This window comes from Lynx canadensis, chromosome D2 (genome assembly GCF_007474595.2).
Source record: "Lynx canadensis isolate LIC74 chromosome D2, mLynCan4.pri.v2, whole genome shotgun sequence".
NCBI classification, from domain to species: Eukaryota; Metazoa; Chordata; class Mammalia; order Carnivora; family Felidae; genus Lynx; species Lynx canadensis.
The window spans coordinates 15,456,652-15,482,720 of NC_044313.2; the positions used below are offsets into that span (position 1 = coordinate 15,456,652).

The 26,069-nt window shown below is 34.0% G+C and overlaps 1 protein-coding gene across 2 annotated transcripts in view; it reads right to left on the reverse strand.

Moving 5' to 3' along the window:
• Positions 1 to 26,069, reverse strand: part of ATRNL1 (attractin like 1) — a 789,020-nt gene that overhangs the window by 528,644 nt on the left and 234,307 nt on the right. For both annotated transcript variants that reach the window (XM_030334763.1, XM_030334762.1), the window contains exon 20: positions 18,505 to 18,598. In XM_030334763.1, coding sequence (XP_030190623.1) covers positions 18,505 to 18,598 — 94 coding nt within the window. The remainder of the gene's footprint in view (positions 1 to 18,504; positions 18,599 to 26,069) is intronic.

A 26,069-nucleotide genomic window follows, 5' to 3' on the forward strand; every position in this document is an offset into this window, starting at 1 on the left:
TTATGAAACTGGAGAAGATCCAAAAGAACACTGGAGGGATGTACTGGAATTGGAAGCTTGGGTATGAAGTAACGCTTTCTAAAGTATATACATGTGTGTGTGTGTATGCATGCACATGTACACATGTATATGTATATATGTATTTATGTGTATTTATTTGTATATATAAATAAGTTACTATTTCCCAGTTCTGTTCATTGAACAAGTCACTACGTTAAGGCACCTCAGTAGCAAAGAGCATATCTAGCACTGAGAGCTCTACAAAAATATTTTTTAAGTGGCTGATCCAAGGCAGAACAGGTGTAAGATGAGCCTGGAACATCTTCTTATAACAGAAAGTAAGGAAGTATTCACAAAATGATGATGGGTATGTGTCACAAAAACACAAGTGAGCTTGAAGTAGCTCCCACTGGCCAAATCTGGAACAATGTGAATGCTAAATAATTAGGTATAACAATGAATTATAAACCACTGGGGAAAACAGGAACTCATGAGTTCATGCCAATAATAAATAGATAAATAATTGGTGGAAAAGGAAGAGCTCTTGCTAATAGAATTGTAGAAGCAGACTGGTAAGTGTAGAGGAAGTATGAGATTTGTTTGTAATCATCATAGTAAAGACAGAGACCAGGCATGAATAAACCATTTTTCCTTAAAAGTATGTCATATCCTATCAGATGAATCTGTCTCATGTCTAACTCACTCAAAAAAAGACAAAGGAAAGAAAAAGAAAAAAATTCAGGTCTACTTGTCATATCTCTAATCAAAATCCAAGATTCTGCATTCTAATAGCACAATCAACACTCATGGAAAAATATATTCATTATAAGGGATGAAATGAATAAAATCTCAAATAAATATATAAATGTATACATGTATAAATTTATAAATATATGTATAAATGTATCACTTATGCCCAATGCTGAGCTATGCAAATGATGATCTTCCCATCTCATTTCCCACATATCAAAATCAGTTGGTATAACCATTGATATGAATCTCTTGTAAATATAATCAGCTGATACATTAAAAGTTTGGCACAGCCATTATAGATTTTCATGTAACCTGTATAATAATGTGATTAAGAATCAAGATTATCATAATCTATCTACTGCATTGCAGACCTCATACATAAATGTAATTAAAAAATCAGAATGATTAAAAAATCAGAATAATCACAATTATTTTTTTAATATAATTTACTGTCAAATTGGCCAACATACAGTGTGTAAAGTGTGCTCTTGGTTTCAACAAAAAAAGAGGGAAATATTACAAAGAAAATTCTCGATTCTTCCTAAAATTTTATATATATGAATGTGAAATAATCAGATTAAGAAAAATGTTTTAAACTATGTTTTATTCTGTAACAAACCATTGTGTTACATAACACCACCTTTTTTTCAGGAAAGTCTTAATTTGCATTGTTGAAATTATTTTACTCATTCAAGAAAGTGTCTTTTCTCATCTCAAAGATTGAGATGCCCTTCATAGTTTGAAAACACTAAAAGTGCGTAATGTGTATATTATATATTTAATACAAAAATATATAATTCAAGTACATTACATAAAAGCACAATTGTTTATATTTGCACTAGTTATCTATTGCTAAGTAGCAAATCACAAAACTTTAATCAGCACATATTTATTATTTCACAGTTTCTGTGGGTCAGGAGTCTGAACATAGAGCATAGTTGGGCTCTCTGATTCTGAGACTAAATTGTCGGGAGCTGGGGTTCACTGTATAGCTGGTGTTTGCTAGGGTTTGTTTGCTAGGGTTGGGTTCTCATCAGAAGTTTGAGTGGGCTTGGGCTTGCTTCTAAGCTTCCTCAGGCGGTTGGCAGAATTTATTTCTTTGTGGCTACAGAACTAAAGGCCTTGGTTTCTTGCTTATTATTGGGTGGAGACCAGTGGCTATGGCCCTACAGCTCCTAGATGATGCCTTCAACTGCACTTACTTCTTCAAAGCCAGCCAAGAAGGGAGAAACTCTCTAGAGAAAACCTTCTGGTAGGACACAGACTTAAAGCATATGCATAGAAGTGACCCACCATAATTACCGAAGTGATATACCCTTACCCTTGCCATATTTTCTGGTTTAGAAGTCACAGATCCTGTCCATACTCAAGGAAAGGGGATTAAATAATAGTTTGACTACCAGAAGGCAAAGATCATTGACAGTCATCTTACACATAAAATTTATTACTACAAAGTGTTTCAATATATTTATTTGAGATATGAAAATGTACTAATCTACTTCACATAATATATAGAGAAATTAAATGATTTGATCAAGTTCTAATTCAGATTATAGGAGGTAAAATGAATGCGAAAGGAAAAGTATAGATATAAATAATAATTCTTAAACATATTACATTGCACTATATAAATTATATTAATATTTCTAATATGTAGGCTGAGTAATATTTTTAAAAGTCAGAATCTTTCTGTATAAAGATTAGACACAAATATTGAAAGCCTTCAGAAGTATTCTGAACGGTTTAATTAAAAATATAACTTCAAAGTATTCTGTGTCTGAAGCGAAGGGATAATCATTCTCTATTCCCAGTAAGCAAACTAAGCAAACGGCAAGACCTTTTAAGAAAACAGTTTCAGGCTGAAATCTTTATTAGGACTTTGAAAGGGCAAATATTGTCACTACATGTCACCTAAATATTGGCTATCATTTCGTGAATTATCACACAATATTATAAATATAGCCTTTTTAAAAAACAAAATATAAAATAATTCTACATTTCTAAGTGTTAAAATATAGCATTTCATTTTGTCCCTATTGATTTAAATACTTAAATACACATACATATACATCTTACCAAAGAGATATACTCTTTCTACTCAGGAACTAAAAACACAGAAGGGGAACATCTAATTGCCACAATTCTGAAATATCACAACAGATGATTTAAAACAGCTGGGAATCTGATAATAAATTTGCATTCTCATGAGAAATTATAAAAAGTACACATAAGATAAAACACACTTGCTTTTGTTTTTTCCTCTAAAAAATCGATAAAATGACATAAATATGAACAAAAATATGATATAACGGAGTATCATAGTATCAACATTAATAACATATTTCTAAGATAATTTATCTTTAAAAAAATCAGAAATAGAGTTAGGGTAAATCCTTATATAGTACAGGTTCTAAAGTTATAGTTTCTAAAGTTATAAGGCTGTTTATGTATTTCAGAGGCCAATAAGGATAAACAGAATCAGGTAATTTGAAGATAACTACAAAAGGTAGATTTTACTTCTTAATGTCTACAGCATTGGAAAGCAAAAGAGTGAAAACTTGCCAGGCCTGGATACAGAGAAGAATAGAATCCCAGGATCATTTGGTGACAGTATTTTGTCCCTGATTATGGACGGGGACAGTATTTCATAGGAAAAGGGGTCAGAGTCTAGGCCCACCAAAGGCTGCTGAGCTAATCCCAAAGAGTAACCTTAGGAATTTGAGCAATGTAAGGCCTTCCAGAGACTGCAGATCTACCTTGAATCAACCTTATCTCTGAAAATAATTAAGGTTCTACTGCCCTCACGCACATAGCAGAATTAAATTCTCATGGGAAAAGATTTCATCCAAGTTCTCAATCTATGATTAGATTCTGCAAATATGGCATCAAGGACAAAATTTAAAATAACCAGGCACTGAAACAGCTAAGAAAATAAGAAGAGGAGCTACCAAAAACAAATGATGATGACACAGAGATATGGAAATTGAGATGTTATCAGGGAAGAGACACAGTCTTAAAATAATTATCTTTATTATAATGGAAGAGGTAACAGAAAAGATTAGAAATTTGCAGAAAAAAATGGAAACTATAAAAGACAATTAGAAACTATAATAGATAGTTTTAAGAATTTAGTCTGAAAAAGTGGGAACTATAAAATGAAAATGCAATAACCAAAATTAAGAGCTGAATGGATAAGATTAACAGCAAATTAGACACAGTAGAAAAGAGAAAAGTGAACTGAAAAACAGGTCAGGAGACAGAGGAAAAACATGAAAGAGACATAAAAGATATGGTGTTACTAGACTCCAAAAACAGAAGGTAGAAAAGAGAGAAGAAGTAAGATTTGAAGAGTTCTGGTTGAACTTTCTAAAACTACTGAAATGATAAATGAAAAAAAATATATATATAGATAGATATGAAGAATTAATTATATCATAGTGAGACTGATAAAAAGGGAATTTTTTTAGAAACCAAAGAATAAATTAGACATAAGAAGAATTCAGAAATCTGAATAGGCTACATTCTTTTAAAAATGAATAGATTATATCATATTTTAAAGAAATAATTAAAACCTTTCCACATAGAAAAATCTAGGGCCAACTGACCACCTCAGGGATATTACCTAATAATGGAGAAGACAAGGAAGTTTTAAATAGTACTCCCCCAAATCACTGACAAAATGGAGAAGATTGATGTTTCAGATTATATTAAAATTAAGAACTTCTCTTCATAAAAGACATAAAAAAACAGTGTGAAAATCCAAACCATAAAGTGGTATTTGCCACACATATCGCCAACAAAAGACATGCATCCAGAATGTATAAAATATTATTACAAATTATTAAGAAAAAGAATCCAGTAGAAAAACAAAAATCACAAGAAATTTGAAAGACCACAATTTCATAAAAGAGAAAATTCAATTGGTGATTATACATAAAATATTTTAAAGATTAAACACATAAATCTTTGAGAACTAAAGAACCTTTTTAGTTCTTACGAAAATCCAAATTCAGACTGCCACAACAGAATCCTTAAAACTAAAATGTCTTATGATATCAAGTACTGTCAAAAGTGTAGACATTAAGAAAACTTATACAGCCCTAGAAGGAGTATAATTTGATGAAACAATTTTACAAAAGAGTTAATTCTCTAAAATTGAAAAATCCTCTAAAATCCTCTAAATTTGCATACAACAAAATTGTATGCAGTTGTGAACCAGGAGATATATATGAGGATACTAAGTGCATTAGAGGTTTTGGGTTTTTTTTAAGGTTTATTTATTTATTTTTTGAGAGAGAGAGCGAGAACAAGGGAGGGGCAGACAAAGAGAGACAGACAGACAGACAGACAGACAGAGGCTTCGATGTGGGGCTCAAACTCACGAAAGATGAGATCATATCCTGAGCTGAAATCAAGAGTTGATTGCTTAACCGACCGAGCCACCCAGGTGCCCCCTAAGTGTATTAGTTTTAATGGTTAAAAACAAAACAAAACAAAACAAAAACCATATTATCAAAGAAGAGATAAGAGAATGAGTAAATAAAGTGTGGTATAATAATGCAACAAAATACTCTACCACATTGAAATGGATCAAATTACTGCTACATGGATGCAACAACCTGGATGACTATCAAAACGTGTTGAGTGAAAGACATGACACAAAACAAGACATGGATGCAGACATTGAAGAAAATATTTGCAAAAGAGATATATCTGATAAAGTATTGTTATCCAAAATATATGAAGAACTGTTAAAATTCAACAATAAGAAAACAACCTAATTAAAAAATGGGCCAAATATACCTCACCAAAAAATGATATCCAAATAAGATACAGCAAATAAGCATACAAAAACATTCTGCACATCATATGTAATCAGGGAAATTCAAACTAACACGAGATACCACTACACACCAGTTAGAATGGGCAAAATCCAGAACACTGACAGTAACAGATGCTCACGGGTATGACGATGTGGAGCAACAGGAACCCTCAGTCATTGCTGATGGAAATGTAAAATGGCACTGCCACTTTCAGAGACGTTTTGGCAGCTTCTTACAAACTTAACATACTGACAACATAGAATCCAGCCATGGTTCTCCTTGGTAGTGACCCAAAGAAACTGAGAACTTATGTCCAGACAAAAGTGCACATGAATGTTTACAGAGACTTTACTCATAATTTCCAAAATTTGGAGGCAATTAAGATATCCTTCAGTAGATTGAGTGGACAAATAGTGTGGTACATTTAAAGAAATATTATTCAGTGCTGAAAAGACAAGAGTTACCATGCCATCAAAAGACATGGAAGAAACTTAAATGCATATCACACCAAGTGAAAGAAGCCAATCTGAAAGGTTACACACTGTATGATTCCATCTGCATAACGTTCTGTAAAAGACAAAACTATGGAGACGGTAAAAAGATCAGTGTATGCCAGGAGTTAGGGGAAAGAGTTGAATAAGAGAGAGAGGCACAGGGAATTTTTAGGGCAGTGAAACTACTCTGTTTGATACTATAGTAGTGGATGCAAGTCATTTATACATTTGCCAAAGTCCACAGAACGTGCAAGACCAAGAGTGAACCCTAATGTATGTAAACTCTGGACTTTGGGTTTTAATGTGTTAATGTAGGTTCATAAATTATATCAAATGTACCACTCTGGTGAAAAGTATTGATAATGGAGAAAGCTATGCATGTATGAGGTAATGGGTATATAGGAAATGTTTACACTTTCTGTTCAATATTTTGGGAACCAAAACTGTTCTAAAAACTAAAGTCCATTAAAAAAAATCCAGATTTACAAGTCAATGAAAAGATTTTTAAAAAAATACAAATTCAATGTCTTTAAAATTAAGAAAAAAAACTAAAAATAACTACTGGATCAAAATAAAATAAAAATTACTGATAAATTAGAAAGCATTTCACATCGGGGCATCTGGGTGGCTCAGTGGGTTAAGTGTCCCACTTCAGCTCAGGTCATGATCTCACGATCTGTGAGTTCGAGCCCCATATCCCTGCTTTGGATTCTTTGTCTCCCCCTCTCTCTATCCCTACCCCACTCATGCTTGCTCTCTCGCTCTCGCTCTCTCAAAAATACATACACATTTAAAACAATTTTTTAAAGAAACTATTTCACATTAAAAATATATAAACTGAAGAGTGATTAATCTGAAACTTAGTACAGTCAGAGTACAAGTTTCTTCAGAATAAAATCAATCTCTACATTATGTAATTCTTTTCCTAAAAGAAAAACAGTATTAATAATTTTTGTTATCTGAAGAACAAGTTTAATTAACTACTACATGCTTTACATTAAAATTGGAATTTAAAAAGTAGAATAACGTATGGCTCACAAATACTTTTTATACATTTTCCAACAAATTCTCAATAGAAGAAATATTTTTTTTTCAATCCAGAAATAGTGTCTCAAATCTCATTTGCCAATTATCCTTAATAAAAAAAAAAAGATGTGTATACAATAGGTAAAGAGCACTGGCTTTTTAGTTATAAAACCTAGATGGAAATTCTATTCTAACACGGATTAAATTGTGACTTTGGACAAACTAACTTTTGTGAGTTTCTGTGTCCTTAATAGTAAAATTGGGATAATAATATTATCTACTTTACAGAATTATTGGAAGAATTAAATACAAGTACCTAGCCCAGAGACAGTTCAATATATGTTAACTGCAATGACGATGACAGCAATGACAGCAATGAAGAGTAAAAACATTTAAAAGAATTAACAGATATTATATTTGCACCTACAAACGTCAAAGCAAGACAGAAAGATAATTACCTGAGATAGAGACTACACTGAAATATTTTCAATCATCTATCTTTTTTCCTAGAAGTAAGAATGCTAGACTGGGGCCACCAGAAATGAATCGAACGGACATAGCAGTGTAGAGCAGCAATTCATCATTTTTTTAAAATATGTATTTATTTATTTTGAGAGCAAGACAGAAAGAGAGAGAGCAGGGGAGGGGCAGAGAAAGAGAGAGAGAGGGAGAGAGAATCCCAAGCAGGCTCCACACTGTCCGTGCAAAGCCCTACACAGGGCTCAATCTCAAGAACCGTGAGAAATCATGACCTGAGCCAAAATCAAGGGTTGGATGCCTAACCAACTGAGCCACCAAGGCATTCCTAGCAGTAATTCTTCATCTTAAAGCATACATGCATTTGAAATGCATCCATATTTTGATAAAACATCTACATATACACCAGATATATTCTCCACATTAAAATGTGGAAATTTACTGTAATTAATTTCTTCATAGAAGGTTAAGTTGAAACATACTAGAAGGTATTCATTTCATTCTCTGATATTTTGAGATAATTTTTAATAATAAATATAGAAGACTGACGAAAATAAACTGAAAGTTTATAGTGTATTTTCTTTCTTTGGTATTTGTTTCTTTTTGTAATTGTTTCCAATTTATAATTAGTATATCCTACACCTTAATTTGATACTCTGCTCCTACTGCACACTTCTTTTATACCAACATCCCAACAATACTGTATGTATTGAGCCCTATTCTGACCATCTAGAATTAAAACCACTTAACTTTTCTATGCCTTATGTCAATGCAATAATCAAACTCGAGATCAAGGACTATGCTCAAGTCTTCTAAGAGACAACCTTCAATGAGAATAACTCCTATAAAAGGGATGGAAGAGTGTACAAAAGCTTTAAGAGATGAACAGGGATAAGCAAATTAACCCAAACACCTCACAGACAATTCACTAAACTAATACCACAAGTCACACTTAATGAATAGGTCATTTAAGGTAATTCAATTGAAAGTGCTATAATTAAGGATGCCAAGCAAGATGCCAAGGGAATAGTAATTACTCATGGAAGGGTATGCTTACTCCTATAAAAAACTACCTTAAAATCTCAGTAATTTTACACAATAAAACTCTGATTGTAGCTTAAGGCACAATCCAGTGTAGAAGGGGTGCAGTTGGGGAAGATGTCTGGCTGCAGGGAGTCTTCCAGGCCAGCACTATTCCTGCACTCTGCCATCGTTCAGGTCCTCGTCTTCCTCTCTCCACTGAACTACTGGACAGGGAAAAGAGGATGCATGACACAAGAGCTTCTTAGGGGTGAGGCCTGGAGTAATGGACACTGGTCAAATGTTTATTGGTCAGAACCCAATTACATGACCTCCAGCCTAACCAATAGTAACTAGGAAACAGAACCTAGTTGTGTTTAGATTGACAACTAAATGAAATTCTATCTAGTACAATTCTGGGGGCTTAGAAAGGACTTAATGGCAAAGATAATAGATTTGAAAGTATGTCCCTAAAAATCAGAAGTTTTAAATTCAGGAAGACAAACTCCAGAAAAACTCAAACATTTTCATGACGTAGAGTTGTTTTTACTCAAGTTGGACTTTTTACCAGGAGAGCACCTTCCTGGGGAGCTGGGAGGTGAATAATACCAAATCTGTCTTCACATTGGGCAAGCTTAAACTGAATTGGTAACCTGCTTTCTCAACTGATATTCTGAGATTTATGCCCTTACGGTCTCTCACTCGAATAAATGTTTTTGAAATAAAGCAAGCATAGGTGTTCCTCAAATATCTTACATCTTAGATATCAAGGCTGCTTGGTTGATCAGCACAAATAAACCATTAGCCCTATCAGTAGTTGTGACTACAGTGGGCAAAAATGAGTGAGAAAAATTTAATGATATTTAGTGTTAGTATTTGAAGATTATATTCATCAGATGTTTATCCACTTGTGTTTATGATGCTGGTAACCATATGCAAATTAGATACAGTGCAACACAGTACAAAAAGGTAGGTTGTACAGCAAATGACTCCTTAATGTATATTAGGGCACAGTGATGAAACAGGTATTATATTTCCCCATTCCCAATATAGAAGACTTTTAAAAATGACAAGAGAAATTGGAGAAAACAAAAGTCCTAAGTTATATTCATTTATATATATTTTTTTTTTTTTAATAAGATTTTTTTTTTTTTAATTTTTTTTTTCAACGTTTATTTATTTTTGGGACAGAGAGAGACAGAGCATGAACGGGGGAGGGGCAGAGAGAGAGGGAGACACAGAATCGGAAACAGGCTCCAGGCTCCGAGCCATCAGCCCAGAGCCTGACGCGGGGCTCGAACTCACGGACCGCGAGATCGCGACCTGGCTGAAGTCGGACGCTTAACCGACTGCGCCACCCAGGCGCCCCTCATTTATATTTGTTTTTAAAGCCCCTGCTTTGTGCTAGAAATTAGTTTAGAATAGAAGGTACAAGTTTGTGATCTTCCTAAAATGGAAAAGGCATTGGCATTATCCTCTGCCTCCCTCCATTAAAAAAAAAAGAAAGAAAAGAAAAGAAAAGAAAAGAAAAGAAAAGAAAAGAAAAGAAAAGAAAAGAAAAGAAAAGACCAGATATAATGAAACAGAAACAAAATGGAAAAATGGTTCATAATCTTAGATATTCCTGGCCTAAAGGTAAACTAGGGAGGAAAAAAAGTACTCAGGAAGACTATCCTCCTTAACGCCATATATGTCAAAGTGCATCAAGGACTACTATTTCACAGTCACCTATAATACTTGCAATAAAGCAAATTTTTGGTCCTCAGCCTAGAATTTAAATCACCATATTCCTGAAGATTTCTTTTTCACACATATTTTGAGAACCAGTGTCATCAGCCTAACATAAGCTGCTATGAAAAAGCTATAATCAGCAAAGAGAAAAGACTATAAGGAAAAAAGATATTCATTTATTAATTAATTTACTAAATTAAAAGATTTTGTTTAGTAATAGTGTCATTATCTCAGATAATTATAATTCCAAATGTCTTTGAGAAATTTAATCTTCAGTTTATTGTGGATAAAAAGTAAAATATGATTCTGGATCAACGCAGCAATTTTGATTACTCTAACAACACAACATTTAACAGCACTATCATATGTATAATTATATAATAACAGTACTAATGTATATAATTTTCTCCAGAAGTCAGCAAATTGCTCTAAGATCTTATGTGCAATAAATGAAACAACAAAAGTTCTTTGGCTAAAGAAAAACACAAATTTATTAGGTAAGTGGTTCTCAATGGAGGTAAATGTAAGGGTAGCAATTATTTATCTCCATAACTATGGATTCTAATGGAACTTACTAAAAGGGCCAAAAGGGATGCCAAGGATAGTAGACATACTGAATGTACAAGGCAACTCCATAAAACAACAAAATATAATTGATCCAAATCCCACATACCTTTTGAACAACATGGCAAATGAACAAGTTTTTGTTCATAATTATCTGAGCCTAGAACTTAAGTCCATTTTACATATAAACTCAGAGTAGCTTTTTTATGTTTACAACATACACTGAATCTTCTAGAAATGCAACTACCGCGTAAGTTGAAAACACATGCTATACAATTCTGATCAGAATTTAACAAAAATGTGTTCATGAGTTCAGAAAACTTCATCACCAATAGCTATGCTGTATATGGCAACCACAACACACATCTCTGAGCACACCATGTGTCTACAGAGTATCTGAGACTCCTTTTAATAGACTAACAACTACATATTACTAGTATCAACTTATTAACAGCCCTGTAATTCATTAACAAAGTTATTAAAATTATATTATTTATATCATATATACATTCTTAAAAATCTGTAGAACTACAATACAAAATCTTTGTGGTAGAAATTACATATTAAAATTATTTACCCATGAGTTGTCAATTATTTTTCAGCGCTTAAAATGTTCCCAGATGCCTACAGTCCAATTCTTCTGGCTCTTATATTACTGTATCTATTTCCATCCTATCATGTATTTCCTATTATCTATGAAATGATCTGATTTCCAAACTCTTTTAAAATATCAAAAACTGAATGTATGCCTTAACATGCGGTGGTGTTTCAAGACAGAAAATACATTTCCTATGACATTTCATCATAATTTTGTTGATATTTTAACCACTCAAAGATCCAGCTCCTATTTGAAATATAATACTTCCTCATTATTTCCATTTCATGTTTTAGCATGAGATCTCTAATTTCTGATTTAGCATCTTCATTGGGACCAGAGAGGATGAAAGGAGTTTCAGGGACTTCCTCCACATGGCCGTGTCTAATTTAATGGCTCTTTTTCCACAGGTCAGAAAGCTAATATGAGGGGTCCACAAGAGGCTACATATATCCATCCAATTATGCACTAGGGACAGGGAAAATGATCAGAGTCTGCAGACCTAATATAATCAATTAAACAGATTTATACCAAAATTCCATTTTTAACCTAGTCTCCATAAGTTTCCACTTTAACAAAGGACCTGTGACTCTTCATCTCTAAATGCCAGGAGCATTCCCTAATTTTCAAGATAATTAATTATGAAAATCCATAACCTTCTGAAGAATATTATTTCATTACCATTGAGAATCATTGACCTAATAAATTAATGTTTTCCTTTGCCCAGCCAAAATACTCTGAGCTTCACATTTACTGTGTACAAGACTTAAGAACAATTTATTGACTTGTTAGAATTTAGATATTTCCTGGTAATTGGAAGTAGATTAGAAGTCTAATTTAGGGTCAGTCCAGAAATGTGTTTTTTGTTTGTTTTTTTTCTTCGTATGTAGTTAAGATGAAATTTGTCAATGGTGTCTTCGGATATATTAACATGACTTCATAAGATACATAGTAACAATACTGAAAAGATTTTTAAGTGAATAAATTAATGATATGTTGGCAATCACTATGAGTTCAAATACCTTATTCAAAAGCCCTTCAGAAGCCCTTGAGGTCCCATTGGAGAAACTGGAGGAATATTTATTGTGTATATTGATGAGATGGTATGGGTGCTTTCTCAACTTTATTTGATGGGTGCTGGGAACCAGAGATTCAGATCTGAATCATAAAAAAAGGGTGAAGAATCACAATTTTCCATTGAACAGCTGACATCAACTTTCTGCTTATTGGTTCATGGTTTGTTTGGTTTCCTTCTGTTAATGTAAGTCAAACAATAATCTAGTTGGCTGTCAATTTAGCTCATCCGTCAGAACTCACTTGGACAATACCACAAATTCCTGCCAACCAACATGCCCTGCTGGCCTCTTGGTCTTGTTAACTGTTAAGGTAATTATATCTACATTTAAGGAAAGGTGCAACCACCTGGCCTTTATTATTCTGGATTCCTGACATACCCACTGACACTAGGGAGCCCAGCTGACTGGAAACATTTTCTATTTTCTACTATGGCCTACAGAGAACAGCTACCACTGAGTTTCACAGACTCCAGAGCTTCCCTTACTCTTTATTGTCTTCATGAAGGAAGTGTTCTGGACGACCTCCAAGAAAATAAAATCCATTAATGGGCTATCTGATATATGTAATTTATGTATTCCAATGCATCCAACTTACTGAGTTTTCTGACTCCAATACTCAAAATTTCTTTAAGATAGTTCTAGCATCCCCCAACCTATGGTCTAGAGGCAATCAGCATGCCCACATTTTAAAGAGCCATCAGCAACTACCGGTATATCAAGAAGACATGAAATCCTGAATCATAGGAGCACATCAGTAAATACTCCCTTCTCCCGTCTTATATTTCATGCCACTTGGTCCAATACCCTCCAGGTCCACTCTCATTCATATATGCACTGCTGATTCCTGCCTCTGCATATTTCTCAGGCTCTGCAACTTTTTCAGTAAATATCTCTTACCTATCTACAGCAGAGAATGTGTCTTCCCAGTCATGCTACTTTGAGACTTGACACTTCTTCCTGATTTGGAGACAATAAGTGGAGGCAGGGTGCACTCTGGATGAGGTCAAACAACTTTTGATAAAGCATAAATATCAGGTCAGGTGAAATCTTTGCATTGTTGCCAGGGAGAGGGAAGCTACCCTACTCTAACAAATGACAGAGGATGACTTCTAGCCAGGAGTCTTCAAGGGAATGAATCTAGGATTCAGGGTTCTGAGGTCATACTTATAAGTGTCCCTGATGTACACCTGAAACTCCCACTCCTTGTCATCAGGCAGTGACTGGCATGGATGAACTGTCACAGTTGACCTTTCAGTTTCATTTAGAGCCAGCCAACCTTATAATTAAATCCTGGGCATAAGTTTCAACATACTCTGTTCTCTAGCTGTAGAAGGTAAGGGTCTTTAAATGTTGTCATGAAGGCCTTCTGATGTTCGCAGTATGCCCTGAGTTGATGGAAGGCTTCTTCTTTAAGGCTTTATGGCAGTTGACAAGAGCCAGCCAAGTCCACAGTCATAGTTAGCTATCCCCCTATAACTTCCTGGTGTTAAAGTTTCTGCACAAACTCACACTTCTTCAACCTATACCTTATCCTATCAAACACAGTTAATATTCTCAATAATTATATTATAGCACAATAGGATAACCACTATCCCACTTACCATTATTAGCATTACAGTGCTTATTGCCATCTGGTAAGTCACCCAACTACAACATCCCATGCTGAAGGTCTGTTGCCAGGAGCCACTTCCAGAGCAACTGCCTTAGTTGGAATTACCTCAGTAGCAGATGCTGAAGATAAGAGCTTGGATATGGGTGTTGGCCAGTTATCTGAGGAAGCATTGGTGACATAGTGGGAAATGTAGAACAAACTCTCTCCCCTCACTGGTTGAGGATGACACGTATTGGCATAAACTGCCTTACCCTTCCTGGTTGCACTGGGCAGAAATGAGTAGCTTTGGAACTAAAAGAGGAACAAAGACTCTCATACTTTAGTGGAATACCGGAAAAGTACAGGAAACTGTCCACTATAGCTTTGATGAAACCATGACAGCCAAGGGAGGTGGCAAGATACATCATAAGTATCTGCCACAACATTTTATCAAAACTTCTTTCACTTTTTTTTATTTTATTAAAGAATATTATTTCCCACTGAAGAACACCAATTTCTTTCACAAGGGATTTTTAGAAGGCTGAAAAATAAAACAAGTTTACTACTGACTTCTTTACACTATTACATTGAAAAGTGAGAATTTCACAGTATCAAGTTGTATTTCACAGAATGAAATACGTGTTACCTTCACATGTAAAACTGAGAAATTTTTCAAAAATAATATGTTGTGTTTTCTTTGAAGTCTGCATGTTGCTCCTCAAAAGTACACAATTTTCATAGAGAATACCACCTCACTCATTACATATTTATCTTATAGTTCATATCTCCATTATACTCATGTTATAAGTTACCATTTCTCAGTTCCAAACTGTTTTTTAGGTCAGAGCCAGAATGAGAACTTACATTACCCTGTCAAGATAAATAATGTCATGCCCCTTTAAATGAGTGTTTTGACCTCATTAGTGTAGCCCTGGCAACTGTGTCTGCCACTCCCTTTCCCCCAGCTTACACCACAGGAAATGCATTCTTAAAATTTTCTCCATTTTGTTCCTTTAGCAACTGGTGGGCTTCACTGGGGGAGAGGGGATACTCTAAAAAGGGTTTGGACCCCTATCAATTCCTGTGGCCCGCAGGAGCTCTGCTCTCCAACAGTGCAAACCTGAACAGCCATTTATCAACTACCTCAGCTCAGCTCAGCTCTCCTAAGTTTCCAGTTGGTTTCACTCCAGGTAACCCAGGGTTCCAGTCCCCTCTCTTCCTGAAAGCTCCTGTTTCTCTCTACTTTTTTGGCCATTTGGTTACCCTGTGATCTCAGTTCTCCAATGATTTCCAGCAAGCTCATGGATTTTCAGTTTGCCCAGCTCTTTTTTCTTTCACTGTAAAGGTGGGACTGATGGGTACTATTTCCAGCTCTCTATGTCCTTAAGCAAAAATCGGAAGTGCTATAATCACTTCCATTTTCACTTCTTTCTTTGCTTTACTGATGTAGTTTCCCCTTCTGTTCACTGTATTCTATACCCAGAACATTCTACCTCCTCCTTCAAGTTTCAGCTCAAGTATCCTCTTCTCAAACTTACCTAATCCCTCCAGGGTGAATTAATCCCTCCCTGTTCAGTACTCCTTCAACACTTTCTTCATTCCATTCCATTAAATAAGCTTACTGAACCTTTACAGTGTGGTACTGATGATATGGTCCCCAAAGAATGTCATTCTAGCAAAGGATACAGGCAAGTACACAGATAATGCAAGGAAAAAATTAGCACATAGCAAAAGAACCAATTTCAGTTTGAGGAGGTTATGAAAAATACACAAGAAGATGTGATGTCCAACTACATACTTAGAGCCAAAAACAAATTATCCTGTGAAGAGGGAGAGGTTCACAAGCACTTCAAATCACTAATACAATAAATTAGTATATTATATTTTGGCTAGTGTCTCCATTGTTAGCCTGAAACATACTTTAAGCAAAAACTGTGTTATTCATCTTCATTAATAGTACAAGCACTCATTTAATAATTATTTAGTGATTTGAATGGCTAGCTTTGTTTCCTAACAAGAGTCTCATTTTCAATATATGCACACTGTAGAAAATAATTGCTTTAAGAATGATGATACTATTTTCATTGCCCCACACTCCAAAGCCAAATAAATAAAATGAAGAAAAAATAATGAATATAATTCTATCTACAAAGACCATCTAAAAAATACTATACTAATTAACATTCCAATTTTTCCCTGCTTATAAAAATCATAAATAATAACTAGGGCAAAATGTACTTTCATCATTCAGAACTATATAATTTATTATTTTACTATTTCATACATATGCCAAACCCTGTAACTCTGTATTTCTAAGCTTATAATCCCATGAGTTCCATGAATTAAAACACTGCTCTCTCTAATCTGGAAACAAAAGTATCTTACTACAGTAAGATTAAACACTGCTCTCTCTAATCTGGAAACAAAAATATCTTACTACAGTACCACATCACATAAGAGATAATTATTATAAATGATTGTACCATTTATACAAAACTACAGTACAAATTTAAATTGTCAGTTTTAATTGATGGAATACTGGAATCTCAGAACAAAAATAAAATATTTATTGTTTATGACCAGAACCTGATATATATTTCATGGAGGTGGAGAGTGAAACAAGAAGCAATGCAAAATAAAAATATAAGGCTCTTGTTAAAATTTTATTAAGAATTTCAAGATGGTGAAAGCAATGCATTAATCCCAGCATGATGGCCTTCTAAGCATGAAGCCCTGTGCAAATGCACAGACCAATAAGGTGGCCTGCTTATGAACACTAATATTCAGCAAAATATTAGAAGTATCTGCTATATTAGAACACAGAACTCTGACTTAATTTCCAATGGTACTGAGACCAAAACAGCCTTCCTTAATAGGAATTTCCCTAAGATCTTATACTTTCACCTCCTTTTTAAGAGACTGTGGAGAAGGAATAAAATATGGTTGTGCTCACCTTCTCTGAACTTAAAAACCTACGATATCCAAATGCCTAGTCAAAGACATGATCATCTACCTTGAAATGTTTAAAATAATTCTATAGCAAACAGCATATTTGTTTTAAATAAAAACAAACAAAATGATCATTTTCCATGGTTAACAGGTCTTTGGATATAAAAGTTTTAGAAAATCTTTTATTAGTTTTTTCATAATTCTATACTTATTAGAGTTTATGATTTGTGTCAAATACATTTATATCTAATATAGTAAGTATATACAATTCAGAACCATAAAAATTATTTTAATATTATATGATATATTTAAATAAGAAAAAAAGAATGTTTAAATAACATCAAACAGCTGCTTTTTAGGGTTAATTTTGGGCAAGGGGAGAATAAATCTTGAGAATAACAACTAAATTATAATATATGTACCGCTGAAATGAGCACTAACAACTAAATTATAAAAAGACAAAAATCATTCATAAAACTACTAAAAGCAGAGTAACAAGAGTGGGTTCATGTCTAGTAAAACGGAAAAAGAAGAAAAGTATAAGAACAACTTGAAAGTCTTAAATGACTACAATTTTAATTAACAATGACAGATTCAAAAGAAAGGCAAAAAACATTTGATTAGAGTTATTTATTCAATAAGATATGGAGGAAAATTATAAAAATAAAATTCAAATTTGATATATGTGTTTTCCAAAAATTTAAGAGTATTTCTTTTTTTTAGAAAGATACTAAAGACAGAGGCAGCTGGGTGACTCGTCAGTTAAGCGTCCAACTTCAGCTCTGGTCATGATCTCACAGTCCATGAGTTTGAGCCCAACGTCAGGCTCTGTACTGACAGCTCAGAGCCTGGAACCTGCTTCAGATTCTGTGTCTCCCTCTCTCTCTGCCCCTCCCCCACTCACACTCTGTCTCTCAAAAATAAATAAATGTTAAAAAAAAAAAAAAAAGAAAGAAAGATACCAAAGGCAAACATATTCTATGGGTTCTATTTTAAAGGCTCTGAAAAAAGGCCATCTTAAAAGGCTTAATTTTGGGGGTGCCTGGGTGGTTCACTTAGTTGAGCATCTGACTTCATCCCAGGTCATGATCTCATAGCTTGTGAGTTCCAGCCCCGCATCAGGCTCTGTGCAGACAGCTCAGAGCCTGGAGCCTGCTTCGGATTCCATGTCTCCCTCTCTTTCTGCCCCTCCCCTGCTCACACTCTGTGTCTCTCAAAAAATAAACATTAAAAAAATTTAAAAGCTTAATTTTTCATGAGCATTGATAAAATGCAACTGAACTTAGTTTACAATAATATTGGCTGCTTAACTAGTGTAACACTAAACTTAAAAAAGAAAACCTAAACAATTAGTTTACAGCAGAAATTCAATCCACAAAAGTTTTAAAAATTCATTTTTACTTACAATTGACACTGATCACCTTTTATTCCTTTAGTTGTGCAGAAACATTTTCCTGTGTGCATATGACAAATGTTGGCATGGCCACTGCATGTACAAGCTGTAAGTCAAAACAAAAATAACACTTAATATTCTCCATCAAAAACTTATATCACATTTCCGGGTATTATTTTTATCTTATTTTTATACTGTGTATTTTCTCCCTGCCACCCAAAAACTAGGGTTACCACATAAGTTATCTTTAACTAAAGGCAAGTAAATTCACTTATTTAAATATTTTGTGAAACTCTTTAAAGTCTTTGGGGCATCCTGAAGTTTAGTATGGATACACATATTATTGTATTCTTCTTTGGGTTCCTTTCCACTTCTGATTTGCTACATCTATTTGATGAAATGAATTTCAAAGAGTACAAGAGTTTTGGAGTCAAACAGCTTGGCATTAAAATGTACATCTATAATCACCAGCTATGTGACCTTGGGCAATTTATTTAACTTCTCTATGCTTCAGTTGCTTCATCTGCAAAAAAAATGACAGTAATACTTAGTTCTTTTTTTTTTTTTTTTTTTTTTTTTTTTTTTTTTTTTTTTTTTTTTAAAAATTTTTTTTTTTCAACGTTTATTTATTTTTTGGGACAGAGAGAGACAGAGCATGAATGGGGGAGGGGCAGAGAGAGAGGGAGACACAGAATCGGAAACAGGCTCCAGGCTCTGAGCCATCAGCCCAGAGCCTGACGCGGGGCTCGAACTCACGGACCGCAAGATCGTGACCTGGCTGAAGTCGGACGCTTAACCGACTGCGCCACCCAGGCGCCCCAGTAATACTTAGTTCTTAATTGGATGTTATATGTAAGTGATGGATCACTAAATTCTACTATATATTATACAGTATACTATATGTTAACTAACTAGAATTTGTAATAAAAAATTGAAACAATAAGTAAATAAATAAATAGAAATACTTAGCTCTTAGTAGGGATGTGAAAATTAAATGAGATCATGCGTTTTTATTTTTATTTTTTTACTATGAAATTTATTGTCAAATTGATTTCCATAGAACACCCAGTGCTCATCCCAATAGGTGCCCTCCTTAATACCCATCACCCACCATCCCCTCCTTCCCATCCCCCATCAACCCTCAGTTTATTCTCAGTTTTTAAGAGTCTCTTATGGTTTGGCTCCCTCCCTCTCTAACTTTTTTTTTTCCTTCCCCTCCCCCCAAGGTCTTCTGTTAAGTTTCTCAGGATCCACATGTGTTTTGAAATATCTAACACAAATCAAGCACCTAATATATGCAGCTATTACTTCTACTGCTATTATCACTGCCAATGATATAATAAAAATAGTTCTATACCATGTCAAAAAAGCATGCCTGTTTATTGCCCCCAAACCATCTTAATAAGCTTCTCAGATCATTCTCAGTTTTAGTATTCCAGAATATTAACTGAAACATTCCATGGTGTAATAGTTACACAGTCAATTTGGCTCAGGTGAACTCATTTCATCTTACTCTGCATTCCTTATTAAAGAGTAGCATTCCCATTATTTGGAACACCAACTTCATATTTAATTGTGTCCAACATCCAATTGATTGGTAGGTTCTAGTTTCTGAATGCACAATCCCTCTTGTATCTAATCCCTCCTTTTCATTGTGATAGCCACTAATTGGTAGTATAGTATTGTCATTCACCTTCTCTTACTGACACCAATACAATCCCATTTCTGATCTTTCAACCTGGGCTACAACTCATTGCCAATCCTAAAATATAGTCTAAAGAGACAAGGCCAACCAAGTCACTAGCCCTTTCAAAGACTTTCAATGAGAACTACGCTGTTCCTACACACCTCCATCTAGTTACATCACTCTCTTGATGAAAAGGAAACAATGTGGTCTTTCCTGATTCAGATATACATATATAAATCAGTTAATGAGTCACTGGTTTTGATCAAAGTATAAAATATTCTAGAAGACTATGCACCTTTCTAATTGCTTATGATTATCTGCTTTCATGATTAATATAAAGTAAATACACCCAACCCTACCCTAGTTTTGGTACTAGGTAGATTTTTAAGAACTTGGGGTTGTTTTTGTTGCTTGTTTGTTTTTTGCTAGAAGAGATTTCCACAGAAAAGCGTGATTGCTTCCTCTTAAAGAATATTTAAATAAGTCAGCATAATTTTCCTTTAAGTTTGTAGAATTAACTATGGAAACACAACATGTGAGAATTACAAAAAAATGAATGACAATGGGTAGTATTGCAAGGAATAAAGAAAACTATCAACAAGCAATAATGGGTCCCTAAGATGTATTGATTACATCTAACTTCAGAAATAGTAAATGAATGTACCATGATATCTTAGTATTAACTTGCAGAGTTTCATATTGTTTTATATTCAAAACTTTACTAAAAATAATGATACACATTAATATTTTAAAACTCAAATAAACCTTTTATTTACCCTTTATGGCAGAACTGGATAAGAGTTATGTTTGCAGAGTTTCTTAAAAGAATTATCATTGTATAGTAGCTTTAATAATTCCTGAGACCAAAAAAAAAAAAATTGTGTTAAAGTACCTTTTAATGTAAGCTCATTTTGAGAGAATTCCCTTGTGGTTCTGTACTTCAGGCTAAAATGGCACAAATGTATTCTAAATTCAATTTTTTAAGATTTATACTTCATGACACTGTTGAAATTATTCTGTTGTCAGCATTTGAGGTTATCTTTTTATGCTGAATAAGCACCTATGAAACCATCATACGGTGGCCTTTTGTTTGGCAAATTTTATATGATGATGATTTTATAGCCTAGACATACACTAGAGGGACATTATGTGGTCACATGTTATTTCTCTTCCTCTACAGTATAAAGCTGAAATATCAACTTATAAGCAAAACTGAACAATAAGAATAGAAAAAAAAAGATGTGATATGGGTTATTCCAACAAGTTGTACATGAGGAATATACTTTGAAACATGAGACCAAAAAGCAGTAGTCACTGGCAGTGCTTGTTGCAAAGTCAGTTTATGTGCCTAAGTAACTTTCACATTATATCGTTACTATCTGTGGAATACCTATAGTAATAATTTATGGAAGTTTGGAAATAATGCCCATTTAATATCCTTTGTATACTTCCAGCATATTATACTTGATTTTTAGTAGATATGCTATATATTAGATTTTAAAGTAGTAAGAATTCTGGCAAAGGCAAACGTCCAAATAGCTAACCTAAAGCTCTATTCTTCAAACTTACATTTTTATTTACAACAACAAACTTATGTATGAAAAGGGAAAACAGAATATAGTGGCTTCTTTTTGATATAAACTTGGAATGTTGATACCAATAATACCTTAGCAATCTGATTTTCTCACTAAAAATGCAAGAATTACAACTTTGCCATGTACCTGTTGTTGAGACAGTGTGATCAGTGTGATTTTTTTTTTTTTTACTGAAATAATGAAAGGTCTCATTTTTTAAGTTTTTTTATGTTTATTTATTTTTGAGACAGAGACAGAGCATGAAGGGGCAGACAGCGAGAGAGACACAGAATCCGAAGCAGGCTCTAGGCTCTGAGCTGTCAGCACAGAGCCCGACGCAGGGCTTGAACTCAAGGACTGCGAGATCATGACCTGAGCCGAAGTCAGACACTTAACCGACTGAGCCACGCAGGTGCCCCTAGATAGATCTCATAATTAAAAACAGACCATCTAACTTACAAAAATGACTTTATTTAGTTAGGATATTTGACATCTGTACTTGCCTAAATAAAAAGTAGTAAAACTCAGTTATTTAGTCCTAGATCCAATATTTACTAAATGCTCTTGGGTGTAAGGCATTGCTCTAGAACTGTAATTGGATGGGAAACAAGAATATAGAACGAAGTAACTGGAACCTTCAGGCAAATGGCATTGTATCAAGGATTTCAGTTATAGATTGGAAACTCATAAAGTGCCAGGCTCTAAGATTTTTATTTTATATTCCAAAGCTAACATTTTCAAAAACAGAAAGAGAAATGCTAACAGTCTATTCTAACTGTATCCCTGAGGCCCATTTCCAATTCTGTATGGGCCATAAGCTAAGACTGTGTTTTACATTTTTAAAAGATTATGAAGAGAAGGAGGTTAAGGTGGTGATAAAGGACGGAAGGAGGAGGAGAAGGAGGAGGCAACAACAGTAGCAACCATATCTGGTCTACAAAAACAAAATTTACTATTTAACACTTTAGAGAGAGAGAAAAAAAAAGCCAATCCCTAATCTATACAGTCTGGACTCACATAATTTGTCAGTTTTCCCGAAACCACATTTAAAACCACTTGGTTTTGTTTTCCTAATAGAAGAGAACCCTCTCCTATTTAAAACAATTAAAATTTTTCACCAAAATGAATTTTAACTCAACTCTTCTGGAATTGCATTCTCAATACCCTGTGTTTAGTTTTATAAAAGAGGAACTTTAGTCTTGTTTCATTTTCTTTGATAAAAGAAAATGAGTCATACTTTATTTTCTTACTCTAGACAGCTATATTTCTTGACCATTGCTAATGACTGCTTAAAGTATTTAAACCCTTTGTAATTGATTTCTTATATTTTATTTATTTAATCTAGTTTTTATTCAACTGAAAAATGAACAAATGGGCTATAAATGAGGCAAGAATGACACATTAGAACATATTCACAAAGCAAACATCAATATCAAAAGAAATACCAGTTTTGTTCCCTCATTGTCCTACCACCAAAAATTACTACTTGCCTCAAGTTCAAATTCTTAAATTCCAATTGACTGAATTTTTAAAAAATATCTCTCTTGGGGCGCCTGGGTGGCGCAGTCAGTTAAGCGTCCAACTTCAGCCAGGTCACGATCTCGCTGTCCGTGGGTTTGAGCCCCGCGTCAGGCTATGGGCTGATGGCTCAGAGCCTGGAGCCTGTTTCCGATTCTGTGTCTCCCTCTCTCTCTGCCCCTCCCCCGTTCATGCTCTGTCTCTCTCTGTCCCAAAAATAAATAAACGTTGAAAAAAAATTAAAAAAAAAAAAATCTCTTTTGGGGGGTGCCTGTACGGCTTAGTCAGTTAAGTATCTGACTCTTGGTTTCGGCTCAGGTCAAGATTTCATGGTTTCATGGGTTCGAGCCCCACGTCAGGCTCTGTACTGACAGTGTGGAGCCTACTTGGGATTCTCCCTCTCTCCCTCTCTCTGCCCCTCTCTGACTCACACTGTCTCTCTCTCAAAAGTGATTAAAAAATTTTTTTAAATATATCTTTTTGAATCTGTATTGTTTTCAATGAGGTTATTTTAAAAGATGCTTTGAATACTTATTAATTGATGAATCACATAATCTGAAAAAACATTAAGTATTCATTATGTTATAAATATAAAACATGAAGTAGGTTAATAACAATACCAATATTTTGTATCTATACATGACTATACTATTTCTGAGGTACTTTCACACATATTACCTCTTTAATCTTTCACCATTCATGTTATTATACACATTTGACATAGGAACGGCTTCAAAGAAAAAAACAAAACAAGCAAACAAACAAAAACATAGCCATGCTTATACATCTAGTAAGTAGCAAAGTTAATTATATTCTGGGATTCCTTAAACTTCTTATCAGAAAATATATGTTTGTGTGTGATGAATTTATGTACATATAGACAACAGGTAGCCTACTGACCACATATGTTGTTAATTTCAAATATGATTTACAATGTACTTTTTAAAGTTCAAAAGCTTAAATCACTATATTGTACACTTGAAACTTATTTAATACTGTAAGATAACTGTACTTAAATTAAAATAAAATAAAATGTAATAGAAATAAAAAGTGTTTAAAGCTGAAACTAACCACACATATTTTACACACACAAACCAACCGTCACACAATCAATAATTGCCTGCAGTAAATACACACTAAAACTATTAGTTTTACAAGGTTGACTCATCATTTGCAGATTCATTAATATACATATTAATAAATCTAAAGAGAAAAAAATATTGTCACTCTAGACACTAAAAATTCTGACAAAAATAAATGTTCATTCCTGATAAAATATTAAAGAAAACAGGAATGAGATGATACTTCTTAGATAACTATATACATCTACAGACATTATATACAAAAATAATCAATATCTTGCGTAATAAGGAAACAATGGAAGCATTTTTTCTGCTAAGAACAGGAACAAAGCAAGACTACCCAGTAACTCTTTTACTACTAATATTGTACTAGAGATATTAGCCAGTGTAATTATACAAGAAAAGTTAATTGATACTTAAGAACTAGAAAGAAAAAGTTAAACTATGTCCACCTGGAAATGATACAGTAGTATGCCTGGGAATCAATCCCAGAGAAGCAGTAGTAACACAAACTAAAACATTAAACAATCCAGTAAGGTAACATAATTAAATAACATATTGAAATCAATAACCTTCTAATAATAAAAAACAGGTAACAGATAGAAAATTAGTTTATAATTGGAATGAAGAAGATAAAATATTTGGGAATAAATTTTTAAAAAAAATATATGCAAAATCCATTGTAGGCATAAAAGTAGTTGTGAATAAATAAAAAAAAATTTGTTGCTCTTGAAAAAAAAAAGCAACCAACATCATAAAGATGTCAGTTCTGTTTGAATTAATTCATGAATCTTACATCTCAATAAAAATACCACATTTTGATGGGAATTAATTGATAATAATCATCATATAAAAAATAAACATGCAAGAATAGCCAGGAAAACACTAAAAAAGCTTAAAAAAAAACAGCCTACTAGACATTAAAACATTTATAAGCTCTCTATAATTAAAACACTGAGACAATGGCACATCAATGGAGAAACAGCTCAGCAGAGTACAATAGAAAATCCATAAATAGAACCAAATACATATGAAACTTTAGTATATAAAAAGTGTGTATATTAAATCATGGATCAAAATGAATTTTTTAAAATAAATGTCACTGGGACAATGGATAGAAAAAGGTTACATTATATTTTTTAATTTTTAAAATTTATTTATTAATTTTGAGAGAGGGAGAGCACAAGCAGGGGAAAGGCAGAGACCAAGGGAGAGAAAACCCCAAGCAGGCTCCGCACTGTCGACATGGAGCCTCATGGGACAAACCGTGAGATTATGACCTGAGCTGAAATCAAGAGTCGGTAGCTTAACTGACTGAGCCACCCCAGGCACCCCCCAAAAAAGGTAACCTTAGATCCATACTTCACACCATACACAAAATTAAACTCCAAAAGCATCAGTGCCCTAAATGTAAAAAAGTAAAACCATACAGTAAGCCAAGAATATACAGGTAACTTAGATAACTAGGATGTAAAAAAAAAAGTATTCTAACTCTAATTCTAAGAGTGATAATTTTGGGGCACCTGGGTGGCTCAGTCGGTTGAGCATCCAACTTCAGCTCAGGTCATGATCTCAAGGTTTATGGGTTTGAGCCCCATGTCAGGCTCTGTGCTGACAGCACGGAGCCTGGAGCTTGCTTCAGATGCTGTGTCTCCCTCTCTCTCTGTGCCCCTTCCCCACTTGGGTTCTCTCTCTCTCTCTCTAAAATAAATATTC